We start from the raw sequence: 25,545 nt of genomic DNA, 5'->3' as shown, positions 1-25,545 counted from the left end.
GAAAATGGCCTGCAATTAACTAAAAATTTCACATTTTGACATTTTCTTGATTTGAAGGAGCGTATTCTGTGAGTGTGCCTTGTATATAGCCCACGCTTAGAAAGGGGTACATGTATATACATCCTATATGTGCATATGCTTAGCTTTCCCCTCCTCCCTGAAATGTTAGTAGTAATCTAAATTTTGGAATTAGGGTTTTTATGTCTGGGTAAGGAATTTAGTGCCTGGAAGCATGAGGGGCAGCATCAGTTCAATGGAGAGTTAAGGATGAATCGCCTTGGAAATCAATGCTGTCCCTTTTGATGGACACCACCATTGATTCCAATAATAGTTGTTGTTTACGTTTTTTAAGAGTAGTAGAAGTTGTTGTCTTTGTGGAATTGAAACACTCTACAATAACCATTCTTCCTCACTCTACCCTACTCTCCTGCTTTGCATTTCCAGATTACTTTTCCATTTCATTTTAAATGGGGGGCGGGGAGGGGAGGAAGGCCATTAGGAAATCACTGTGCACACTGGCCCTTTAAAATGCTGCCTAATGTGATCTATATGGATGGCAGCTTTTAAGTTTCATAGGTTCTAGAATTACAAATTAGCTAATTTTAATCAAAACATGTGAAATGTTATCCCGGCTGGATATAAAGGCTGACTGTGCTCTATGCTTGGGGCTCTCGTTGTTGACTTTGGCTGCAGGCGCACTCCGTGGTTTGGGAGATAGTTGTCCTTCTACAGTATAACAGATGTTTGTCTGAACTGGTGAGGAAGAAACAAAAACAACATTGTGTGAAGGGGAAAAATTACACAATTTTTAGCCAGTGCCATAGGACTAAGTATGGAATTAACCTTGGTGCACAGAATTTCCTCTTTTTTAAATGTTATTTTTCTTTCAAATCACTGCTTACTATTTGAAGTTCTAATCCTCATCATTTTAATACACAGCAGCATTAAATAAGAAGTTTTATGCAACAAATAATTAGTTGCCTCTAAGATTTTTTTTTCTCTCTCGCTGGTTTGGAACAATGTAAGGGAGTCCTGGCCGAAATCTTTAGTCATGCTCACTAAGTGCTAGACCTCAAATCACATTTCTAGTGGAATTGTTTAGAAGGTTTGCTCTAATATAACGGCACCAGAAGCCCTCGTTTAAGAAGTGGTTTCTCAAGGTCAGTAGGTGGAAAGATTATTTTGAACTCATTAATATTTTTCTGCTTTTAATATTAGCAACAATAACAACAAAACCCCATCCCAAACCTCATGGTATTATTAGGCCTCCATCTCCTCAAATCTAAAGTGTAGAGTAACATAACAAGTTGGTTGCCCTGTGCAAAAACGTGTGCAACAAAATGTCACCGAGAACACAATGTGGCCTTGTGTAGCTTCATATCGGTGCCGCTGGAGCTGCCTGGCTGTGTTTGCCTTCGTCTGAACGGCTTTCATCTGGACCAGTGTAAACTAAGCCCTGGTAAGTAATCACTGCCCAGCAGAAAGAAAGGAATGTATACAGCTAGCACAGCCTAAGCTGTAAAAACGGAAACCTGAGCCCCCACCGTGGATCACATATCAAGGCTAGAAGGTAGGGGGAATGAAAGGGGGAAAGAGAGGGAATGGAAAAGTCAGTCTGGGAAGTGGAGGATCAGGAGGAGGCCCCCCTTAGGGAGATTTGGCTCAGGGATTAGGGAATTTTATCGTGGTGTACAGTGACCTACTCAGGTTTCAACACTGGTTGGATCGAGTTGCTTCTCTGTGAGCTGAAAGAAAAAGGGCTGGTGTGTATGTGATTTTTTTTTTCCCCTTCGGGAAATAGAAAGGACATTGGTACAAGTGTCTATTTTAAGTACAGCAAATGCAGGACACTGAGAATGAGCAACAAAATTGCCTCATCAGAGAGACTTCCTTCAAGATTTCCTAATTGAGATAGTCACATATTTATTCAAAAATGGCTGGAGAAGACAAACCAGCTGAGGTTTAGCTGACACCAGTCATGGCATCGGAGATTGTCCTCATGTGGCTGGGAACTAATGTTGGTTGCTGTTTCACTAAATCAGATATTGTTACATTTTTGTTATCACTGGTTTAATGTACATGACAGTTGTAACAAATTTAAATTTGATACAATATAATTCTCTGTGTGAAAATACATGAGTTGGCATAGCTTTCTTATAGTCTACTTCAGTGAAAAGGTCTTCAGGTTGAAATGAATGCCTGACTATGACCTTTACAATATTTCTTTCCTTTTTTTTCTTCTTACCTTCATCCCAATTTTTCTTGATTGCTTTTATGGTGACTTGACTTGACTTACGATTAATATGCCTGATTTAATTAGTGACTAATAGAGATGATTTTAAAAAATTAGATGGCAATTCAATTTATATTTTGACTACTTTTGATTTCTAAAGTGAATATTGTAATTGTGTCTAATGTAATACGTCTTCAATATACTGTTAGCTTACACATATCATAATAAATGGGTCTGACAAAGGAATTTGAACATATGGAAGGGTTCATTAGTTTCAGGAGTTCATCCAGAATACAGTAGATATAATATATAAAAACTATTTGTACAAGCGGACATATACAGATACGAGTAAATATCGCTGCATTTAAGAGCACACATGGGTCCATACATAAACATGGATCTTAGTGAACTGTGATCAGTGGCTGTCAAACAATAATACAACTCAAAACTCTAAACTATGACTAGAGATAGTGAGTCAGATTTTTATCTTCTAAAACTCTTTGACAAAAGCAACATGATTGGATCAAGGATGTTCTGCCCTGGGCATTCCTAAACAAGCTATTATTAATGCAAATGTTTAGCTACAGGATAATCTGTGTTAAGTGTCATAGAGTCTCCTTTGCTGAAGAAGTTTTCTGTCTATAAATATTCTCAGTAAGTAATTTGTATCTAAAATTATGCTTCAGTTCCTATGCCTACAGTTTGTTAGGCACATCTGTTAGAGTTTAGTAGTAAACTCACCACAAGATTTTCTAGTTTGGTTTCTGATATTCTTTTGACATTAAAGAATGACTTATGTCAGTTGTGTAGACAACAAAGCTAGTTGCAGAGCTGGGCTGGTGAATGCAGTATGGTATATAGCTTGGAGGTTAAAAAAAATTAGAGAAATCAGAGTGTAGATTGGAAAAGTCAGTGCATTTAGGGTTGAAAGCAGCTCATTACCAAAACAGATATATCTTTTAAGTCTGGCCACTGAAACTTCATACTGAGGTCTGACAGTAAGCCTAAGGAACCTAGAAAGTGGGCTTGGGGTCAGATCTCACTGTGACATTGACGAATAATGTCAGACCTCCCAGCTGAGCAGTGGCTTCAGGTGTGCCACGTGGCAGGGCTGAGGACTAATGTAAGTCAGGACATGGCCCTTGCCCCTTGGGAGCTGGGACAGGATATTCCTGAGCCCACCAGCCTTGTCCTCAGCATCCCTGTCAGCTGTGCTACTCAAGGCTCCAGTCTAAACCCGTAAGAGACCGTTCAAAGTGGGGGTTTGGGGGATGAGTCTCTAGCTCCATCTGTGAACCTGGGAGTGTGATGTGTGGTAGAGCGTAATTCTCTACGCCTTATACAACTTGCGGGTTCCAGAGACGAGGAAATGGAAAGGAACCACTCCACTTCCTCCCGAATCTGAAATAAACATTTGAACTAGAAGAAAATGAGTCTGACAGACTCATTCCCTTCTGCGTTTCCTGCCTCTGTGCTTGCCAAGCACTGCTCTGAGAAGCCAAATCCTACTCCCCTTGTGTGAAAGACAGACTCATAGAAACCAAGAGGTAACAGAGTTTTTAAAGGAAAGTCGAAAACAGGGCCTCACGAAAGGCGAATATCAGTGAGCATAAGTGACTCTGAAAAAGGAGAGTTCCAGGGAAAGAGTGTCTTTTTAGGGTGACTAGACTTCCTATAGCTTGTAGGAAATGTCCCTTTTATTGTCTTTATATGCTTTTTTTTTTTAATTATTAGAAGTAGTAGAAGATGGATCATTTAAAAATCCCTGAAGTCTAAAACTTCCTCTTGTGGAATTGGAAACCAACTACTTACACTCTCAAGCTAATAAGATTATTGAATATTTTTCTAGAAGAGGAGGGATATTACAGGGTAGAATGAGAAGGGGAAAAAAAGCACTTTCTTTTTCGATAGTGCTAATTGAAACATAAACGTACATGAAAGCATGAGGTAAGTAAGATTTGCTGAATGTATATTTAAGGATCTATCAACTGATGGGTGTTTATGTCTCTTATATAACCAAACGCCTGTGGAACTCTGTAGGGCTTTAAGGCCAGTGGCTTTGGCTTTGGCACAGAGGGAAAACAATGTAACAGTGTTGGTGATTTTGAGGGCAATTCTGCAGCTGTGATAGGACACAGCTGCACACAGCTGCACACCTGCCACACTTGCCACAGTGTCAGCCTGAGGACCAGTATCATCAGTTTCACAGCATTTGTTTGACCCTTTTAGGACATTGGATGTCCAGGCAGCAGATTAAAATGTGGAGATATAATTATCTGTTCTGTCACAACCAAAAAATAAAATGAAACGAAACAAAAAACAACCCATAGATTTTATGTGTGGAAGCACACAATTTTGGTTTCATAAACCTATCTATGCCATCCGATTCATAATATGTCATCGAGAGAACAAGGCTTTCTCCTGAGGCCTGCTCTAGGCCAGAGTTGGGTATTAGTGTCTGGATGTGTCCTTTGCCTTCAGTACTGAATTATAATCATTGTGTTGTGGCTGAGAACAATGCTGCAAAACAAAGCAAAATAGAGCACAGTGACCATCTTCAAAGGATTTCAAGCCAAAAACCTGTAGTGCCAGCCTGGGAATAGTGCTTGAAACTGACTACTAGTCAAATTCAACTCCTGCTTCACTTTGGAATTCTGAACAGAGCTCTGCCTTTCTTCTGCATATTCCATTTCTTTATTTGTGTTAGTGCATCCAATGATGCTTAACAGAAAAACAAAGTATAATTTTTCAACAGATATAATCACAATTACTGTCAAATTTTAATGTAAGTTTTCATGCCATTTTCTATGTGTGATATATAGCTTTTTAAAAAAACAAAAACGGTCTCAGTGTACTAAGCTGCCTTTTAAAACTTAATATATTATGAATATTTTTCTGTTGCTATAAAAATTTATCCATGTATCTAGTGGAAAAATTGTATTCCATTATATGACCAAACTATAATTTATTTAACCAAATTCCTATAGTTAACATTTGTTTCTAGGAAAACAACACTGATTTAAACCTTTCCAGACATGAATAGTTTTACAGTTATTTCCTTAGAATAGTTCCTAAAATTCCTAGAAATAAAATAGCTGAGTCAGAGAATGTAAATTTTAAGGCTTTTAATGCATAGGGTCAATTGACTCTTTCTAAAGATTGTATCAATTTAAATTCCTAATAGTATGAGACTGTTCGTTTACTTAATATTCTCACTAACACTAGATATGATACTTTTTTCATATTTTTATTTTTAAAATCAGGTTTTCCTGAATTTCATTTGATCATTTCTCTGTATTTATATATTTCTTTGATATTTGTGGAAGCTTCCAAATGTTTTAGCATATTTTTTGGGTGCATTCAAAGTGTAAGGCGTTGTGCTAGGCGAGGCATAAAAAGAAAAAGGCTCCTGCCCTCAAGTAACTTACCATGTAGTTGGGCCAAATGATACATTTTTCTAGAACTGGGAGTTCGAGTTAAAGTGGGAATATGTTTGTGGAGAGGAGAGGATGGGCATGGCTTTTCTCTCATTTGGGTGAATAGCTCTTCGAAAACTTTCTGCTCTCTTGGGTAGGATACAAAGTTGAAAACATATGGACATTCAGTTATGCATGGCCTGGAATGAAAAAAAAAATCCCAATCAGTGGAACCTACCTCATTATTTCTAAAACTGTGTGTTGATTTCAAAGTTTAAAAAATCATCAGTCCTCTTTGAAGACTTTGACATACTTGTATTTCAGAGGTATTTTGACAATTTTTAATTACTCTTATTTTTGAAGTGCCTTGAAGTCAACCCTTGATTATTTACCTGATGAAATGATAAATTAAAAATTATTTAGATTGAACTTTGACATTTGCATAGTACTTCTGCTTGAATAAAGAAGGAGTCTAATGAATGTCCTGAGAATTAAGTTCCAACAAAATTAAATTGTGCCAGCATTGAAGAACTAACTCATGAAGAGTGGGAAAACGGTAAAATTTCCTGCTTTTCCACCTATCTTTCTATGATTCTTTTATTTTTTAATTCTAGAAAGAGATTATGCTTTCAGACTAAATGTTAGGATTGTCTTCTTTCTTAGGGTCTCAGGAGGTGAGGGAGTGAAATTGGAGAGGGTGAGGAAGAGAAGGGGGTTTAGGTATTAGAAGTGCAACGCGATAAGAGTCAGATGTGATGTCAGAAAATTGTAAAATGAGAAGACTAAACTTTAATTGTGAATTTTGAGAATTCCTTTTCCAAGAATACAAGTAGTTAAGGAGATTAGGGATAAGTGATCAAATCTGAAAACAAGAGAGTCTCAGTATCGATAGACATTGCCCTGGTTGGAAAGCTCTTTATATATGATATTGACATCCTATGGTATGATTTTTTTTTGCAATTCTTTGGTCCAGGGTGGTAGCTTCTTTGGAATTGCTGACACATTGGACTGTACAGAATTTATAATAAGAAGAGGCATGGTATCAGAACCAGAAGACTAGTATTTTAGTTTTGGCTTTGCTGGGTGATCTCTCATGTCTGTCATTTATCCTCTTGATGGTCTAATTTTCTGTTGTAAAATGAGGATGTCAGATAAGATCACCAAAAGTTCATTATGGAAATCAAAATGGCTAATACATAAAGTTTTTGAAAGGAACAAGAGTGTTGAAGAATGTGGAAATGCTGTAAAGTGCTATGAGAGTGTTAGACGTTATCATTGTAATTATAGTGGCCTATTTTCCAAACCCAAATCGGACCACATGGTATGAAAGGATTTTTGTGCCACTTCCAAGGGCGAGAAGCAGTCTGCAAAAAGTAATTTGGATGCCAAAATCTTGAAACTTCTGGCACATTTTGATGGCTTATGGAAGCAATGATAAAATATTTGAAATAGTGGATGTTTGGTAAAATTCATGATGTGTGATCACTATAATTGTTATTCTTTTGCAAAATGTATTTCATTTCTCATATAAGTAGAAGTTCATTGATTTCACAAAATCTAGAGCTAGAGGGACTTTAAGAGCCTCTCTAATCCTGTCCTACGACTCTTAAATGCTGGCTGCACTTCTCTTAAAGCTTTTTGGGGAGCAAATTTCACATTCTCCCTTGGTATGATAGATTGTAGCAGTATTATTGAACATCCTCACCTCAAAATCTCCTGCATTTAACTTTTATCACCTTTTTTTTTTTGCCTTAAAAAAAAAACTGTAAGAAATTTATGTAGGAAAGGAATAATTCTTTTAAGAATAATGATACAAAAAAGGTCAAAAAAATGACTGTTGGAATTCTCTACCAGACTCAAAAACCCTTATGGGCCATAAACATTAAATTAATTTATTCTAGAATATGTTATGTTTCTTGGATGCTAACTCCTAAAATCTATTTCATTTACTTTGGTTTAGCACAAAAAAAAAGTGCAAAATGATATCTGGTGTCAAATGCTACCTAGAACATTAAAAAAAATTAAATTCTTTATTCCTTGGGATTCTTTGATTTCTTAATACAATAGTGTATAAGACAGAGTTATTTGATTTCTCTCTCTCATCTTGCTCCTCCTTTCATTAAAATTTGAGACTTATGGCATGAGGCTTTCTAAACCTTTTGTTTTTGCAGTCATATATCACAACATTAAAGTATTTATTTTTATTTCCAATGACAAGAAAGGAAATGCTTTAAGAGTTTATTTTCAGTGACATTTATAATAACTTGAAAATAATGGAATAGATGAAGTTCATGTTGATTGCTCCATGAAACCTTGCATTTTCAGCACAAACCATAAACTGAGTGATGCACTTAAGATACCCAAATATTATGGATTTGGTGTTAATAATCCAGTTGAGGTTTCAGTTTTTACCCAGCTGTCTGAAACTTCTGGATCCCATGCCAGGGATTGGTTCTGAAAGGCTGAATGGATTTGCAGCTGGACTAAAACAAACACATCTATCCTTGGCTAGGAGGTTGCTCCATGAATTATGCATCTGTAACCTTTGTGTCACTTCAGAGGTTAGACAGAACCAGAGAGAGACACATCCAGATACAAACAGTCTACAAAATAATATGGTAACACATCCAGATACAAACAGTCTGCAAAATAAAATGGTAGCCTGGAGTTACTATGCAAAAGATTTTGTCTTGTTGGCATAGTTCTTTTACAGATTGGGACAAACAGCACATAGACCAATAGGATGTCTTGAACTTGGCTTTTAATGCTGTTGGGAATTGGTTTTTTGATGCAAGGTGTGTAAGCCTCATCCTTGGAGATTTCTGCTTCCAGTCCACTGATGGAGGACCTCAATTTGTGTGCTTAGGGACTGTCATTCTGAAGTCAAGCACTTGGCTCAGTGAAAGAAACTGAGTGTAAAGGGAGAATAATGCCTCATTAAAGGAATCTCTTTTTTTAAAAAATTTTTATTAAATTCAGTTTTATTGAAATACATTCACACACCATACAGTCATCCATGGTATACAATCCACTGTCCACAGTATGAAACATAGTTATGCGTTCATCACCACAATCTATCTCTGAAAATTTTCCTTACATCAGAAAGAACCAGAACAAGAATAAAAAATAAAAGTGAAAAATGAACACCCAAATCATCCTCCCCATCCCACCCCATTTGTCCTTTAGTTTTTATCCCCATTTTTCTACTCATCCATACACTAGATAAAGGGGGTGTGATCCACAAGGTCTTCACAATTACACTGTCACCCCTTGTAACCTACATTATTGTATAATTGCCTTCAGGAGTCCAGACTGCTGGGTTGGAGTTTGGTAGTTTCAGGTACTTACTTCTAACTATTCCAATACATTAAAACCTAAGTTGTGTTATCTATATAGTGCATAAGAATGTCCACCAGAGTGACCTCTTGACTCCATTTGAAATCTCTCAGCCACTGAAACTATTTCATCTCATTTTGCATCCCCCTTTTGGTCAAGAAGATACTCTCAGTCCCATGATGCCGGGTCCAGATTCATCCCCGGGAGTCATATTCTGCATTGCCAGGGAGATTTACACCCCTGGGAGTCGGGTCCCACGTAGGGGGCAGGGCAGTGAGTTCACCTGTCGAGGTGGCTCATTTAGAGAGAGAGAGGGCCACATCTGAGCAACAAAGAGGTACTCGGGGGATACTCTTAGGCACAATTATTTGCAAGTTTAGCCTCTCTAAAGGAATCTCTTTTAATGGAGTAGAGCAAAGCATTTAGCCCAGTCCTTCTCAGTGGTATTCCTGGAGTTGTTGAGCTTATTATTCGTATTGATCAGACCATCTTTGTGCATTCATGAGAAGAATGACTATTTAATGTGGATACCACCAGCCATCAGAGAGACTAAATGCCTTACTAAAGCATGATATGGCTGACTGTTGGCCCTGTGGATGGTGACTCTGAATCGCTCTGGTTAGATTATTTTTTTTTAATTGCTGGTGCCCTGTACCATCACAGATTGACCCAGTTGGAGCTCCAAGCTTAAGTGGGTACTAAAGCAAAACTTCTAGCATCCCGTGGGTGGTTTGAAATGCCAGGTTTGATTTTTAGGATCAATAGTGTACGATCTTTTCTTTTTTATGCAACCCCTGCTGAAATCTAAAGTCATGAAATTCAAGAAAATGTGGTGCTCACAGGCTGAGGCTGTGCACGCTCTGGCTTGAAGCCTTGGTGCTTTAATTTCAGGTGTATAAACTATACGTCCCAGGGTAATTTAGAAATGACAGCTTCTAAAGAGAATAATAAGAGATTCTTTGAACTACAGAGAAGGTTAGAATATGTAGTTTGTCCAGCTCAGTTTAGGAGGCTCCTGGTGCCTTGCCAGGCAGAGATGCTGTCAGGCACACATGAGCGCTAAGATCATTCACTCACACAGTGTCACCTCTCCTTGCCAGATCTAGCAGTTGATAAATTAATAAAAACAGTGTGAAAGTAAAAGCTTTAAATCTGTCCAATTATACCCATCATTTTGAAAATTTGATAGCTATACTAAACAATAATAATAATACCTTATGTTTATATATTGATGTATAGTTCATAACGTGTTTTCACACATTATCCAAAATTTGGACTGGCTAGTAACCTTAAAGGTTACATGGTGCTTGTATGTTAATTGTCAAAAGACAATCATAGTGACCTTTGATTTCCTGGAGAAAGAATCTGTCGCTAATGAAATTTGTAAAGCAAATTATGCATTGATTTTTTTTTTCAGGATGTTTTTCTTCCTTTATTGATTGTTTTTCTAAATGCAATTTTATTGAGATATATTCACACACCATATAATCCATCCAAAGTATACAGTCAATGGCTCATAGTATCATCAAATTGTGCATTCATTGCCACAATCAATTTTAGAACATTTTCATTACTCCAAAATAAAGAAAAAAATTAAAATTAAAATTAAAAAAACACCCAAAACATCTCATACCCTTTATTCCCCCCTATTATTTATATATATTTTTGTCTTTGTTTTATTACTCTTCTGCCCATACACTAGATAAAGGGAGTGCCAGTCTCAAGGTTTTCACAACCACATGGTCACATGATACAAGCTATATAGTTATACAATCATCATCAAGAATCAAGTTTGTTGGGTTACAGTTCAACAGATTCTGATATTTCCTTCTAGCTATTCTAATACACTAGAAACTGAAAAGGAATATCAATATAATGCGTAATAATAACCTCTAGAATGACCTCTCAGCTCTATTTGAACAATCTCTTAGCCTCTGAAACTTTATTTTGTTTCATTTATTTTCTCCCTTTTGGTCAAGAAGCCTTTTTCAGTTCCATGATGCTAGGGCCAGGATCATCCCTGGGAGTCATGTCCCATGTTGCCAGGGAGACTTACACCCCTGGGAGTCATGTCCCATGTAGTGGGGAGAGCAGTGAGTTTATTTGCAGAGTTGGCTGAGAGAGAGATGTGCATTGATTTTTAAAGAATACTCTTCAAAAGGGAATGTTAAAAAGGAAGACCCTTGTAAACCATTCAGCTTCCTGTAGAGTAGTGGTTAATTTAGAAATTATTTTTTTTGTTGAGATTTTGCTTTATGTGAGATAAGCGTCATGTTAAGAAGCAGCACCTGAATCAGAAAGCAATTCTAATTTAAACTAAGATGAGGCACAAAGAGGTTGATTGTTTTAATTTTAAAACCTTTTCTTCTCAGCTGTTTTTGTGCTTTACTTTTTAATATTTTTGTGTAAGTGTGAGATATAGACCTCGCAGAAGAATGTGCTGATATATGAACTTCCTATTCATAAGCCAAACTGACAAATAGCTTTTTTTCTTATTACCTTTAAATTGCAAATGTCTGAAGACCTGTCATAATTGGATGTGTCATCCTGGAATTTAAATACATTACAGTTTTTGAACATAATTTGAAAAGTGAACATAACTCTAGGGAAGGTGGGACAGAGCTGGAAGTGCACGGGTTAGGGCAAACAGAAATCCGTTTATGCATTCTTTTCAAATAGTTATTGATTATATAAATAAGTGGGCTATGCTTCTCTTTTAGAACTTTGCAGAAAACACCATGAATGAACTCCTTGGTTGGTATGGCTATGATAAGGTTGAATTGAAAGATGGTGAAGATATTGAATTCAGGAGCTACCCTACAGATGGGGAGAGCCGGCAGCACATTTCTGTTCTCAAAGGTAATGACATTTAATGTCCCTTTGTTTGTGCGAAGAAGGATTAACTATCTTGACCTGCCAGAACTGAGTTGCATTGGGACTCTGGTTTTGTTGATTATGCCCATGGTTGATTTAAATGTACATCCCAGTAGTACTTTCCCAGAAGCAGAATTCCACAGAATAGAAGAGCACATCAGAAAACAAAAATTGGCACACCTCAATCTCCTTCCAACGATGAGAGAACTAGACAAGGGCTGTGGACCTTAAATGCTGTGGTCCTGCCCACAATTTTATAGAAAATGACAATGCTTGCTAACTTCATCTCCTAGTTCCCTGAGTCCTTTGATATATCATCAATTGTTGGACTGAGCTTTTCTGTTAAGTGAAATGTTAGGTTTTGGATTATCACATTGCAAAGGAGACTCACAGTTAGTTTGGTAATCTCCCCACTCTCCTTTTTTGTAGAAATTCTAAAGGGAAGCCTTATTTTCATTTTGTGTTTGAAGTTTTCACCATTCCCCTGTCCCTACACCCTTGGATAGGGTAGGGAAGTAAGAGAGTAGTAGATGATTAGATTCTAAGTTGTTCCATAAGAATTTTCTCAAAGCTGAGTGAAAGAGTGGAAATTAAAGGGGCTTGGCAGAGCTGAATTAACACTGATTCTACCAGTGGTTTACAGGACCAGATATTTTATGGGGATTGCCTGGAACCACTGGTGAGTGTTGATATGGATCTAATTTTGGAATGAGAGTTTGTTGGTCAAAGAATAGGGGAGGAGTTTGAGGAGAAGAAACTAATTTGGGGAGCTTCAATAAAATGTAGGTATAACTGATTGTGTGTCATCACTGACAGTTTGATCAGTATTTGCATTCCATTCAAAATCTATTGACATAAACTACCTGTTCAAGCATTTTATTCCCAGTCTTCAAGACAGCGCCTTTCTTCTTATACGTCAAGCAACAAAATGTAAATGAGCTGTCCTCCAGGCATGTGGAATTGAGTGTATGTGACAAATGTTGTGTTAAGCTTGCTATGAAATTGTGCACCTCATGTTACAGAGTTAGTATCATCAATTTCACTGGAAATGAAAAGTGTAAGTCATATGTTATATTCTATAAACTAATAGCTCATATAGTGCTTGGCCTAGGTAATAATCTGTGCCTCTGGGGAACATGGAAGGAGAGAGTGCCAGGGTTTGCTACTATAGGGAAGAAGTTGTATTCAATGATTGAGGTTTTTTTTTTAAAAATTTTTTTATTTTAATGTTTCCCATACAAGGATAAAATCCATAAAGTTCATATTATTGTAAGTTTTCTTTCATTTTTGTTAATTTTAATGAGTGTTACCAACACCCTGTAGAAACAGCAGTTTTCTTTCCAATCATCTGCTTCCTTTTCATTGGTTCATTTGATTATATTATGACCAGAGTTTATAATGCAGTGGAACCTTGTTACAGTGCTGAGGGTCATGTTTAGGCTTTGCTCCTGGTACCCAGAGAGTGATGTCTGTTCTATATCACTTTGTACATGGAGAAGGCTAATTGCTTCTCAGTTTTCGGTGGGATTTTGCAGTGCTAAAATTCATTGCCACAGGCACTACTGGGATGTTAGCTATTGTAGTAGAGCAAATTATAAAGGACCCCATTGGAAATTTATGGTAACAGACTGAAATGGTCCAGGATGGTCCTGTATAGTTTTGGTAAAGAGTTTAAAGAGTTAGAAGAAAAATTTGTTTTGTTACATGGCCATTTTTCTTTGAAAAAAGCGGTCATAAGAAAAATTCTAGGTCTTTTGAATAAATCCTTTTGTCATATTGACTATTAATTTTTTTCTTTTGCAGAAAATTCTTTGCCAAAACCAAAATTACCCGAGGACAGTGTTATTTCACCATACAATATAAGCACAGGCTATTCAGGGCTTGCAACAGGAAATGGACTCAGTGACTCACCTGCAGGGTCAAAAGATCATGGCAGTGTACCCATTATCGTACCTTTAATTCCACCACCTTTCATAAAGCCACCAGCAGGTAAGTAAGTCATTACTGGGGTTCCAGTGATAATGATTCTTGGAGAGTTGTTATCTTACTAATATTTATTAAATGCTCAAGTTAATTCTGGAAAGGGCTGTATTAGCAACTTTGTAGATAAGACATGTTAGTGCACGTATTATTCAAAGTATTATTGCTTTATTAAGCAAATTCCAAACTTTCAACTGACAATATACTTCTTCTACCAATGGCTACAAAAAAAAAGTTACTTTTCTTCTCTGAAATCACGTTTTTTAAATGAAAAATGATGAAATAGTTTTAAAAATAAGATATATAAAATGATTGGTTAGCAAGAAAAAATGTAACCACAGTTGAACTGGGTGTGGTGTAGTGAGGACCAGGTCTCTGTGAATTTTTGGATAGAAGGGACAGTTTTATAAAGAGCATGTGGTAGTCTTGTTACCCAGTATGCCTTTGTCTAAATCTACTCAAGAACCAACCTAGATTACTCATCTTCTTTGCAGAGTTCTTTCTAATTCCTGGAAAGCTCTCTTTGAGCTAGACTTTTTAAAAATGGAGATCTGAAAGTTTCATCTTCCCAAGAATGTAATCAGTCTTTTATATTTCCAGAAAATTAGATGCCAGTGTATTGGTTCTAGATAGCAATGGACTGAGCATTAAGGGATATTGCAAGCTAGGCTACAGATGTTTTACACAGAGAAAGAAGTTAAATAAACTTGGATCTGGCTTGTGGTAAAATGCTGGAATTTTGCTAAAATGCTTATTTGCTGCACTGGCTATTTTTCCGTACATTGAATTGAACAGTGATAAATACTGAGTTTTTATAGCAGTATTTTTGTAACATACTAAAGCCAACTCTTGTACTTTTATTAGGGAAGATAGGTGCTTGGTTATGTTTCCTTAAACAGTGAACATATTTGTAGATTTGAATTCCTGGACTTTTATAGATATATTAACACCATATTTCAGGTGTTACTAACATTTTCCTTCGTGATTATGGCTATATCCTCTTGCTTGGCCTACTACGTTTTAGTAGTAAAAGTGTCCTTTCATACTGAGGTCCTTAGATTTGTCATTAAAATCCACTTACTTGCAAAATTTCTTAAAATTGCGTTCATCTACTAATTACTAAGGTAATTGGTGTGTCAAAGTTTGCCTTTTTCATGCCCCTATTCTCCTTTCACTGATTCTTTTGTGCAAAGGGGTCCAAATTTATCTCCCGGGGACTAAAGACATATTCTGCGTAGGCCAGTTGTGGGGGAAGGGGGAACTTACTTCATAAATACAGGGTTCATTTTTGAATGTAAGTCCAGTGGCTTAGGTGATTGGTGGTGATAATGAGGGTATCAATAAGCTGTTGTGACTAAGTGAAAAGAACATGGGCTTTAGAGTCAGAAAGATTGGGTTCATATCCAGGCTTTGTCACTTACCAGCTGTGAATGTGGGCAAGTTTCATAAGCTCTCTTGCCTTCAGTTTCCCCATCTGTAAAATGGGCATCGCTGTCCCTCCCTCATGGGGTTGTGGTGGGAATCAGATGAGAAAGTGTCTGTGATTTGCATAACATGGCACCTGCCACCAGAGAGGCACTAAGTAAATCCCATGCCTTTTTTTCTTTTTTCAGTCCTTATTCTGCCCTAGAATAATCATGCACATGATTTGTGCATAAAAAGGTGTGCATCCAAATGGAAATTCGCCTCTAAGATTTATCTGAGCAAAGCAAACAGCTTTAGAAATTAGCATAGCTGAGGCTAACATGAGTCAGGCATGCCAAAAAACCTGCCTGGAGTATCCTGCTGAGCCAGCCACGTGGAATTCAAGCACACAGCTCCTATTTAACTCTAGTTCCACATCAGATCAGGAAATAAATATGCAAAGGGATAGAGGCCAAAAATTGAGCCTTGGGAGTCTTAGACATAGGAACTCTGAGGAATTAGAAGCCAGAGTAACTGAACACCAGTGGTTTTATGCTGTCTTCTGTGGAACTCCAAGTGCTCATCTGTTGAAAACAAAATGTAGTGAAGGACGTTATTTAATTTTCTGTCTCTGCTCTAATCCTCAACTATCCTGTAACGATACAGAAGGGTTCCTTGCTTTGAAGTAACTTAGAAACTTTTAGTCCCAGAGTAAAAAAACTTCAGGGCAGATGAGTTTTGATTTAGTCATGTTCTCCAGGGCAAGGGTCAGCAAACTTTCTCTGGGAAGGGCCAGATAGTGAGGATATTAGGGTTTGTGGGCCACACTGTCCTTGTTGCCACTGCTGAATTCTGCTATTGTAGCCGGACAGCAGCCACAGATATTACATAAACAAATGGACGTGGCTGTGTTCCAATAAAACTTTATTTACAGAAAGGTGGTGGGCAGGGTTTGGCCCAGGCCATAGTTTGCTGCCCCCTGCTGTAGGGTAAGATTGGCAAAAGTCTCATGCCAACAGGAAGATGAGTACAGTTCTGAAATCAGACTATAGGCTTTGCCAAGGTCTTCTGTGTAATATCATAAGGAAGAGATAGCAACAAGGGCAGGAAAATAGTGGGTTTTCAGGGTTTGAGGTGAGCTCTGGCACATATTTGTGCTCCATCAATATTTGTTGAATACATGAATGATTGAATAACGTCTTAATTCCTGTTGCACATACATAGGAGAAGAACCAGCTACTTTGTTATTCACTGAGAAAATAACAGCAACATGTCTGGATTAATCCTAACCTGTCTGACATTGACCACCACCTCCCTGACAGTGAAGTGAGGATTCCATGGCTCTTAATTATCTGTAGCCAAGTCAAGTCCACAAATTATCCAGAAGCTTCTGCCTAGTTAATCATTTCAGCTCTTCCCTTTGCTAAAACATTTTACCCGTTATTATTCAAGGTAATCGGGTTGAGTTGCAACCCACTGTCAATTTTCTAGCTGTGTATAGTTTAATGTGGCATTCCTGAGGGGAACTAATAAAGGGTACAATGGCTAGAAACAAAAGGCCCCTAGCTAATCAGCCCCTGAATAATTGAGAGTTGATTGTATCATGCAAGTGTCTACCTCTAGGAAAGGGAAGATGAGGCTCACATGTATGCTTTGGATTCCTGGAAAGAAAATAACTATGTTAGTGTTCAAATGATTCCTGTTGTACTGTAAACTAGCTATGTGAAAATGCTAATAATAATACCTTCTATTTGTATTAAGTCCTTTACAGTTTATGAAACCCATTTACATTCACTATTTAATTTGATCTTTACAATAACCCTTGGAAATAGCATGCTTGATGTCATTAATAAAGAACTGAAGCTCAAATAGGTTAAATGGTTTTTTCAAGGTCACATGGCTTCTAAGTGTTTGAGCCAGGACTAGTACTAAGGACATCTGACTCCTAATCCAATATTCTTTTTAATGTAAAGTTGCCTTTCAGCAAATTCCTATGAAACTTCCTAGACTGTATCAGAATAAAAATGCCTGTTATACTGCTTCCAGATTCTCCAGTGACAGGGAATATAAGTTATTCCTGCAATGGGTTATTTTTGAAAGTCCACATCTTTTGGGAGACTCAGTTTGTTCTTCTCTAACCCTGGGATCGTTGGTCTGTGAATCTGGATGACCTGGTAGGGGTTGAAACACCAACTTGGTTGTAAAGAGCTTTGCCATCATGAAGCAAGTTGCTTCTCTTTTGGGGTTCCAGAAACCCCATCTGGTCAGGTACTTGTTCCCAAGAGTATGTTTCATGCGCTCAGGCGCGTTCACCACTGGATCCCACCCGTGTCTTGGTAGCCAGTGGTGGGATCATGGTGGTATGACTTGAGCTTGGATTTCTACTCTCCTTTTGCACAGCTGCATACAGTGTAGTTTACTTCTGGGTCTGGGGAACTGCTCTTAGGTCCTGCCCTCCCTCTGCTCCAGAGAAGGGGAACTCCCCGTGCTTTAGTAATTACCACAAGCATTGACCCTGCATTGGCTGCACATGTTTGTGTCCATCTTCTGAGGCCAAGCTACCCGTACCCCTCAGAGACACGCTCTGGCCCTTGGGGAAGGGTTTGTGACATCATGGTTGTTACTATGGTAGTAGACTTGTTATGAACACAGGGTAAGAGCCTGATGTTGCTTTTTTTTCTTTTTTCCTAAAAAGTGAAGGGAATCACTATGAACCTTAGATAAGAATCACAGACTTTTCTTCAGACTCGAGAAGTGGACAGCCTAAGGCTTTGCCATAAAGAGCAGCCATTAAGAAAAGCATTATCAGGATGATGTTGGAAAATAGTAGAAAGTATTGACCAACTCTTTCTTTTTATGCAAATGTGCCTTTATCCTTTTAGTTTGAATGAATGTGGAAACCTATTTCTTTCTAATTTAAAAATTCACACCATGAACATAGTCTGACAAAAAAATGTATCAGTAAGAGTTTTGAGTGAGACCTCAGGTTAGTTATGTTATAACCTTGCTGTAACACTACTCAGAGATTTTAGTATCAGCTTGGTCCTTTGGGACTTCAAGAGGGTTGTGCTAGTAAAGAACTTTTGGCATAGATTGCAAGAATTGTGCTGTGATGAGTCTCCTTTAGAGTATTTATCCCTGCCCCTGAAGTTTGGTTTTGAAGTAAAGCATTCAAAATGAATTTTAAATGCAAATCTTTCTCAAAGACCTTATAATGGTTTTTCCTTTACAAGTGTAATAGCACTTTGGGCTCTACTGACCACACCTTCACTGGGCAGTGTTTGGGCAGGTTTGGGTAGGTTTGGGTCTCCCTGCCTTTGACCTCTCTTCATAGCAACCAGGCTAGACTGTTGCCGAACTGGGACCTGAACCAAGATTTTTCTCTCGAAGTCTCGGGCTTGTTCCATAGCAGCGTTTTGGTTCCCAAGAATTAAAAAGAAAAGAAAAGAAAAAAAAAGATAGATAAAATTATTAGTGTAATTATTTTTGTTCATGAGCAAAGTTGAAACGCAGCCACTTTTACTAGTGAAGTTTGCATTGAGCCTTGCTGCAGAAAACACTGTGTATCTAGGAAACGGCATTTTAGATCTGCGTCTTTTGACAGGTTTTCCCAGAGGCTTACAACTTGCCTATTCAGAATACAGAAACCCTCTAAATCCCTTAATACTTTAAAATGAAATGAAATGTGAAAGAAGGAGGGAATATATTTCTCTTGCTGCATTTATACGTCAGTTTTGAATAAAATATCTTTTACCTCAAATTGTAAGCAACTTTTTCCTCACTGTGAGGTGAAACGTAGGGTCCATCCACACAGCACACGCAGGTTTGTGTGGAGCGAGATGAGATCAATCCCCTAAGACCAGCTTGATTTCCTGTGTGCAGAAACATCTTGCCTTTCTTTGAAAACAATGACTGTTTCCTGTCCTCCAGGATGCTTTGCTTTCCAAGTTCATGTTCAGTCATAGTCATGGAAATATGATATATTTTTTCAGGCAAATCTTGACATTCTTAAGGGGGTATAAGAACTGGGCTCTAAGGAACCATTAGCTTAACTGAGAATATGGAAACATTCACGTGATCTGCTAAGCTCTATGTATGTAGCTTAGTAACCCACAGTTAAAAAGCATGTTACTTTTTGGCGCTTGTAATTCTTACATGGAGTTGTACTTACAGGGAAGTGGGAATCAGAATGTGGTTTGCATTATGATTATTATTTATTTTATCTGTTATTCAATATTCTTGGGGCTTTGCATATGAATGATGTATTCCAAATAGCCACTGAGAAAACAGGATTTAATTAAAATTGCTTTGCCGTTTATGTATTTGTCCAACTTTTAAAATGATTATTAAATAAAACTACCTAGAGTTAATAGGATTTGGATGACTTATTATTTATGTACCAGATATAGTTCTCAAAAGAAAAAAAAAAAGGTTCAGGAAACCTAAGTTCTCCAAATCACTTGGGACAAAGACTGAAAGGATTATGGTGAATGGCAGGAATAGGAGTAGTTAATAAAATAGTGATATAAACTTGTCATAGCTAATTATTTTGAACACGTATTATGGGCCAAGGACTGTGCTAATAGATTAACATTTAATTTTCATAACAACTCTATGTGGATGCTGTTATTAACTTTGTTTTACCGATGAGGAAACTGAGACCCAAAAAAGTTAAGCAACTTGCCTGAGGTCACACAGGTAATAAAAGGCAGAACTGATATTTGAACCCAGGCATTTTGTCTCCTTAATCCATATTCATAACCACTGGATTATTAAAATAGCATATCAGTCTTTCAGTCAATTAATGTACTAAATATTCCTCACATTGTGCTAGGTAATACAAATATATATCATCATCCCTAACCACTGAGAATTTACAGTGTAGTTGGCATATAATCTAAATATCATTCTAGTTTGACTTTGGGATGCATGATATAATTTTAGCTTCATCTGGTGGGTACACAGTGGGAATGAAAGGGCAATTAAAGTGAAGTAGCAGAGAGTTTGTAGTCAGATAATCCAGAACTGCTGTATTTGTACAATTGAGAAGAAATGGCACCTGAAACATAATGTGAGCTTGAAGAAAGTCATCTGAAATTCAATGTAATTAAAAAAGGCCCAAGTGCTATGATATGGATCCTTTTTTATCGCTCTTTCTACAATCAAAGATTCTTGAAAAGGTGTAAGTTAAATTTCAATATGTTCAATCATTCTTAATGCCCAAGGGAATCTGTAATTGGAAGTCTAGCATGATTTGGTGAAAAAAAATACCAGAGCAAGAACCAGGAAACCTGGGTTGTAATGCCAGTCTACCATTAACTGGTCGTATAATCTTGGATAAAGCATTTAGCTTCTCTGAGCCTCAGTCTCCCCATTTGCAAAATGATGTGGTTAGCTTAGATGATGTATAATTTCCTTACATTTATAAAATCCTGAATTCTGCGACTCTTTTGTATAGTGAATAACTTGCCTGATTTTATAATTTGAAAAGCTATATTTTAATGTGTCTTAATATGTATTTTTTAATTGATTGAACATATTCCAAAGAAAACTAACCTATGTTTGTAGTCATGGTAGCCAAAATGTTGATGGAGGATTAATGCTACTTAGGACAACTTTTAATGATTAATTTTTACTCTCAACTAATGAGTGACTTGAAGTAATAAATTAAAATTTTTTAAAGATAAAAAGTACTTGAGAATGTGAAATATTAGTAATCTAAAAGATTCTATTACTCATGTTATTAGACCCAATTATTTGACCTTACACAGAAGTAGTGATCATAGGAAGTAATAACCAGACATTGTGCAAAAGGGAAGTTAAATTATATCTAACTTAACTTACCAAAGCAGGCGCAAGAAGAAATAGAAAACCTGAATAGTTCTATATCTTTAAAGAAATTAAATCCATAATTAAACTGTTTCTACAAAGAATATTCTAGACCAGATGGCTTCAGTTGTAAGTTCTACCAAACTTGTAAGGAAAAAATAAAATGAAACTTAGAGAAACTTTTCTGGAGAATAGAAAAAGAAGAAACACTTTCAAACACATTTTATCATCCCAGGTTAACCTTGATCCTAGTACCTGAAAAAGACATTATAAGTAAGAAAAATGATAACTCAATGTAATTGAATTGAATTAAAATTGAAAAATTCTGTTCATCATGAATGCTAATGTAAAAATTGTGAGCTAAATCATTGCAAACCAAAGCCAGTGTTATACACAAAAGAATAATACATCACAACTAATTTGGATTTATCCCAGGAATGCAAGGTTGGTTTAAAATTTAAAAAACAGTCAATATAACTCACCACATTAACAAAATAAAGAAGAAAAATCATACAATTTTCTCAACAGATGCAGAAAAATAATTTGATAAAATTTAACACTACTAACAAAAACTCTTGGCAAACTTGGAATAAAATGAAACTCTCTTAATCTGACAAAAAGTGTCTATAAAACGTATAGCAAACACCAAGCTTAATGGTTAAATGTTGAAAATTTTTCTCTTGAGATCAAGAATGAGATCAAGATGAACACTATCACCATGCCTGTTCAGTTTTGTACTGGAGAACATAGACAATGTAACAAGGCAAGAAAAAAGAAAAGGTATAAGATTTGGAAAGGTAGTAATGTCATTTTGTATGGATACTTCCCTGACCAAAATCTACAGACAAATTGTTATAATTAATGAGTGAATTTAGCAAGATCTCTAAACAGTTAATACATTCAAGTCAATTATGTCTTTATACCAGTACAAAAAAATTTTAAAACAAAACTAAAAAATGTCATTTGAAATAGCATCAAAACCTTCAAATACCCACGGGGAAAAAAATCTAACAAATGATGTGCAAGATCATTATACAGTTTATTATGCAGTTATGTACCCCAAAGTAAATGTGTCTATATGTGAGCCAAAGACACATAGAAGAATCTTCATAGTAGCATTTATTCATAATAGCTAAAAACTGGAAACAACCCAAATATTCACCAACAGTAGTTAACATAGACTCTTACAGGTTCCTTGGATGGGCTTAAGAGGTTGAGTGTGGGCAATGGAGTTAAATGTGAAATCGTGTGCATATCCTCTATGCATAATGGAGGGAAGTTGGTCCTTTTTTTTTGTCTCAAAAAGGTCCTTGTCAAAAAATATTAGGAATCCCTGACCTAGAGACCTATATTCCTATGGGTTTTTTTTTTTTTTTTTGGTATTTTTCTTTTTTCTTTCCTTTGTCTTAAAAAATTTTTTTTTTGACTCTTTCTCCTAGTTTAAGCAACTAAGCCCTGAAATGGAATTTTAACATTTTTATCCTCTATTTTGACTGTTCATAGCTTTTTCAAATCAAGTAGAATATTTTACATCTCATCATTCCATGGCTTTGGAGGATTATTATCTATTTAAATGCAAGTAGATTATGGTGAAGCCTAAAAATTAGGTTACTGGAATAAGACATAAATATTCCCTGTGGTAGTCTGCTTTTTGATATGTTGGAAAAGAGAGAAGTTTAGGGGACCTGGGGTTACACTATACAATGTCTCAATGTGGGGCAGAGGGTGCTGCGACTTTTTCCCCCCAGGGCACATTTAGCAACGCATTAGACAATTTTGGTTGGCGCAACTGGGGGCGGGAGGTAGGGGGATTACTGCTACTGTCATCTAGTAGGTAGAGCCCAGAGATGCTGCTTAATACCCTACAGTGCACAGTACAGCCCCCACAATCAGAACTCTCTGGCCCCAAATGCCAATAGTGCCATGGTAAGAAACCAGGCTCTACCACTGATGGCAGCTCTATATGGGACATACCTTGTGCACCACTGCAAATCCTCTGGCCCCACCTCTTACTCTGGTGATGGTTGTTGTACTTTTACTAGCTTCAGGCACGTGCATCTTGACAGTGCCTTGCCTCATGCTTGTGCTGTATTTCTCTAGCTTCCTGCCTTGGGTCTTTTCTGACACAGCAGCACAGACATCCCATGTGAATCCTTTGGGCACTCATTCACACATGCACAAACCAGTTATGTGGGGAATTAACACACTAGATCAATGAGGATAGAGTTGATTAATAAATGCTTCCTCCTTTTGTTTCCTGGGTGGATAGTTATGAAATGTGTTTCATAAACTCTGAAGGATGTCCTGTGTGATTGAACACCAGTCTTGCTTAGTGGTGGCCAACTCAGTCACATATCCTTATTTGGCTCCCCTTCCTTCCCAGGTTCATTCCCCTTGTCCCTGACTCCTACTTGCTGGAATCACATGCCCAGGAAAACCACCTGCATGCAAATCTTTGTCTCAGATTCTATTTTGGAGGGAAACTCAGGATAAAATACCATGTGAATGGAGGTTCAGGGTGAAAGATCAGAAGTTAATGGAAATGAATATTAAAAGAATGTTATGAACATTTTGTTTCCTTTAAGGTCAAAGAGTAAAAAAAGAGGGTACCAGATTCTTGGTGGTGCATATATTTGATAGTTCAGAGAGGACCACTTATAAAGTTGGCCCCTCAGCCAAAGAATTTTCTAAGCCTCTTGTGGTAACATCAAAGGACAGCAATGTTGGCCATACAGAAGAGGAAAGGAAGAAATTAAGTCAGAGTACAGAATAAGAAGAAAGGAAAAAGAATTTCCCCTGCCTGCATCCCTTTAAATGGATCTTATTTTGAGAGATTTAGAATCCTAGAATTTTAGTTAGAGAAGACCTTGAGAATCATCTAGTTTAATGCCCTCTTTTACAGATGAGGAAAGTGATGTCTGGAGAGGCTAAATGACCTTTTCAAGGTCAGTCAGCTGCATCAGTGGCAGTACCAGGACTAAAACTCACTTCTGAAGTGGGGAAACCACCTAAACACGGACTCTAAATCACATACCCCTGTGATCCCTGAGGCAGCCTGGAACTTCTCTTGGCATTATCTAACCTCTTTGGAGGGCATGACCTCGCTAGGATAATTCTTTTAGGACACCCTACCCCAGGTCACCAATGAACTAAGAGGGTAACAGGAAGCAAGAGGAAAAGCCAGCTGAGCCTTTCTTTGCTTGTTAGAGAATTACTGAGTTTTTGGAATTAACCTAAACTTGACTGAGCTGCTTGCTATTAATTATCTGAAGGAATAAATTGAGTTTGGTTAGGGGAGAGAAGTGCTGGTGAAGTTGGCAACTCTTGTTATTCTGGGGACATTCCCATTCTTGCCTCCTCACAGTTCCCGTTAAACTGAGATTTGGTGTGTGGATTTGGTCAAGGAGAGTGAAAAACAACAATCCCATTCTGTTCTGGGGCTTTAACACCGGTTTTTTTCTTCTCAGGCAGTTTGTTCTTAGTGGTTACCAAAGATGGCACTCTTGGCTTCCTCTTTCCACTCCCCCCAAGTGTCCAACCACCCAAGGGACATCTGCTCTTTTCATCTCCTTCTACTGAGGCAGACATTTCATTCTGGTCAACGGGACACTCATGGTTCCTGTATCACATGACTCATATTCTAGGGGAGGACTCAGACATTAAAAAGAAATCACAGTCAAGTCTGGTGATTTTTAAATCCAGGGTGCTGTGGGATCTGACCAGGTTTAGGATCAGGAAAGGTGTCCTGAGGTGAGGTTTAAGATCCTCGTTCTTGAATAGGTCAAGGATTTTGGAGTTGTGAGTGAGGAAGTAGCACATGTAAAGGCTGATGGTAGAGAAAGCCTGGGAAAGTGAAAGAAGCTGGTACCCAGGGAGAAGGCGGGCTAGGGAGGCCTGGTTGTGGGAGCTGAACAACATGCTGAGGAGTCCCAACTTCTTTATGAGGGCAGTGAGATGCCTTTTGAAGGGTTTTGAGCATGTGAGAGCTGTGATCAGATTTGTGTTTCAGAAGAATTCTCCAGATGCAGAATGGAGAGAATGAAAGGATGGAGGTAAGAGAGGAGGCCATCTGTAGTATGAACAAGAGGTATTGGTGGAACTCCAGGAGGACTGGGCACCTGGAACAGTGCCTGGCGTATAAGTAGACACTTGATCAATCTTTATTGAATAAACATATGAATGAATAAATGAGTGGGTGTATTACAAAGGTATTTAGGAAGACCCAGTGACTGATCAGAATGTAGGAGGGAGAGGGAGGGAAGAGACAGGAAAGATGCTAGATTTCTGTTAGCAGGTAACTGGGTGGATGGTAGGGCCAGCACTGAGGTGGTCAACACAGAGAAGAGCAGGTTATAGGGAGAGGTATATATGCAGCTCTGGGCTGATGGGTTTAGATGTCTGGAAAGGAGTTGGCCATGATAACTCAGGAGAGATACTGTGTTGGTTTGGGAATTGTCAGCTTATGGGTGATAA

General features: G+C 37.6%; 1 protein-coding gene across 2 annotated transcripts in view; it reads left to right on the top strand.

Annotated features, from left to right (window-relative positions):
- LOC119539706 (sine oculis binding protein homolog) overlaps window positions 1-25,545 on the top strand; it is a 153,603-nt gene that overhangs the window by 1,374 nt on the left and 126,684 nt on the right. For both annotated transcript variants that reach the window (XM_037843415.1, XM_037843416.1), the window contains exons 2-3: window positions 11,706-11,844; window positions 13,663-13,848. In XM_037843415.1, coding sequence (XP_037699343.1) covers window positions 11,706-11,844; window positions 13,663-13,848 — 325 coding nt within the window. The remainder of the gene's footprint in view (window positions 1-11,705; window positions 11,845-13,662; window positions 13,849-25,545) is intronic.

The sequence above is a fragment of the Choloepus didactylus genome, chromosome 7 (genome assembly GCF_015220235.1).
Source record: "Choloepus didactylus isolate mChoDid1 chromosome 7, mChoDid1.pri, whole genome shotgun sequence".
NCBI classification, from domain to species: Eukaryota; Metazoa; Chordata; class Mammalia; order Pilosa; family Megalonychidae; genus Choloepus; species Choloepus didactylus.
Note: the sequence above shows the minus strand (reverse complement) of the source record. Positions and strands in the feature narration are given on the sequence as shown.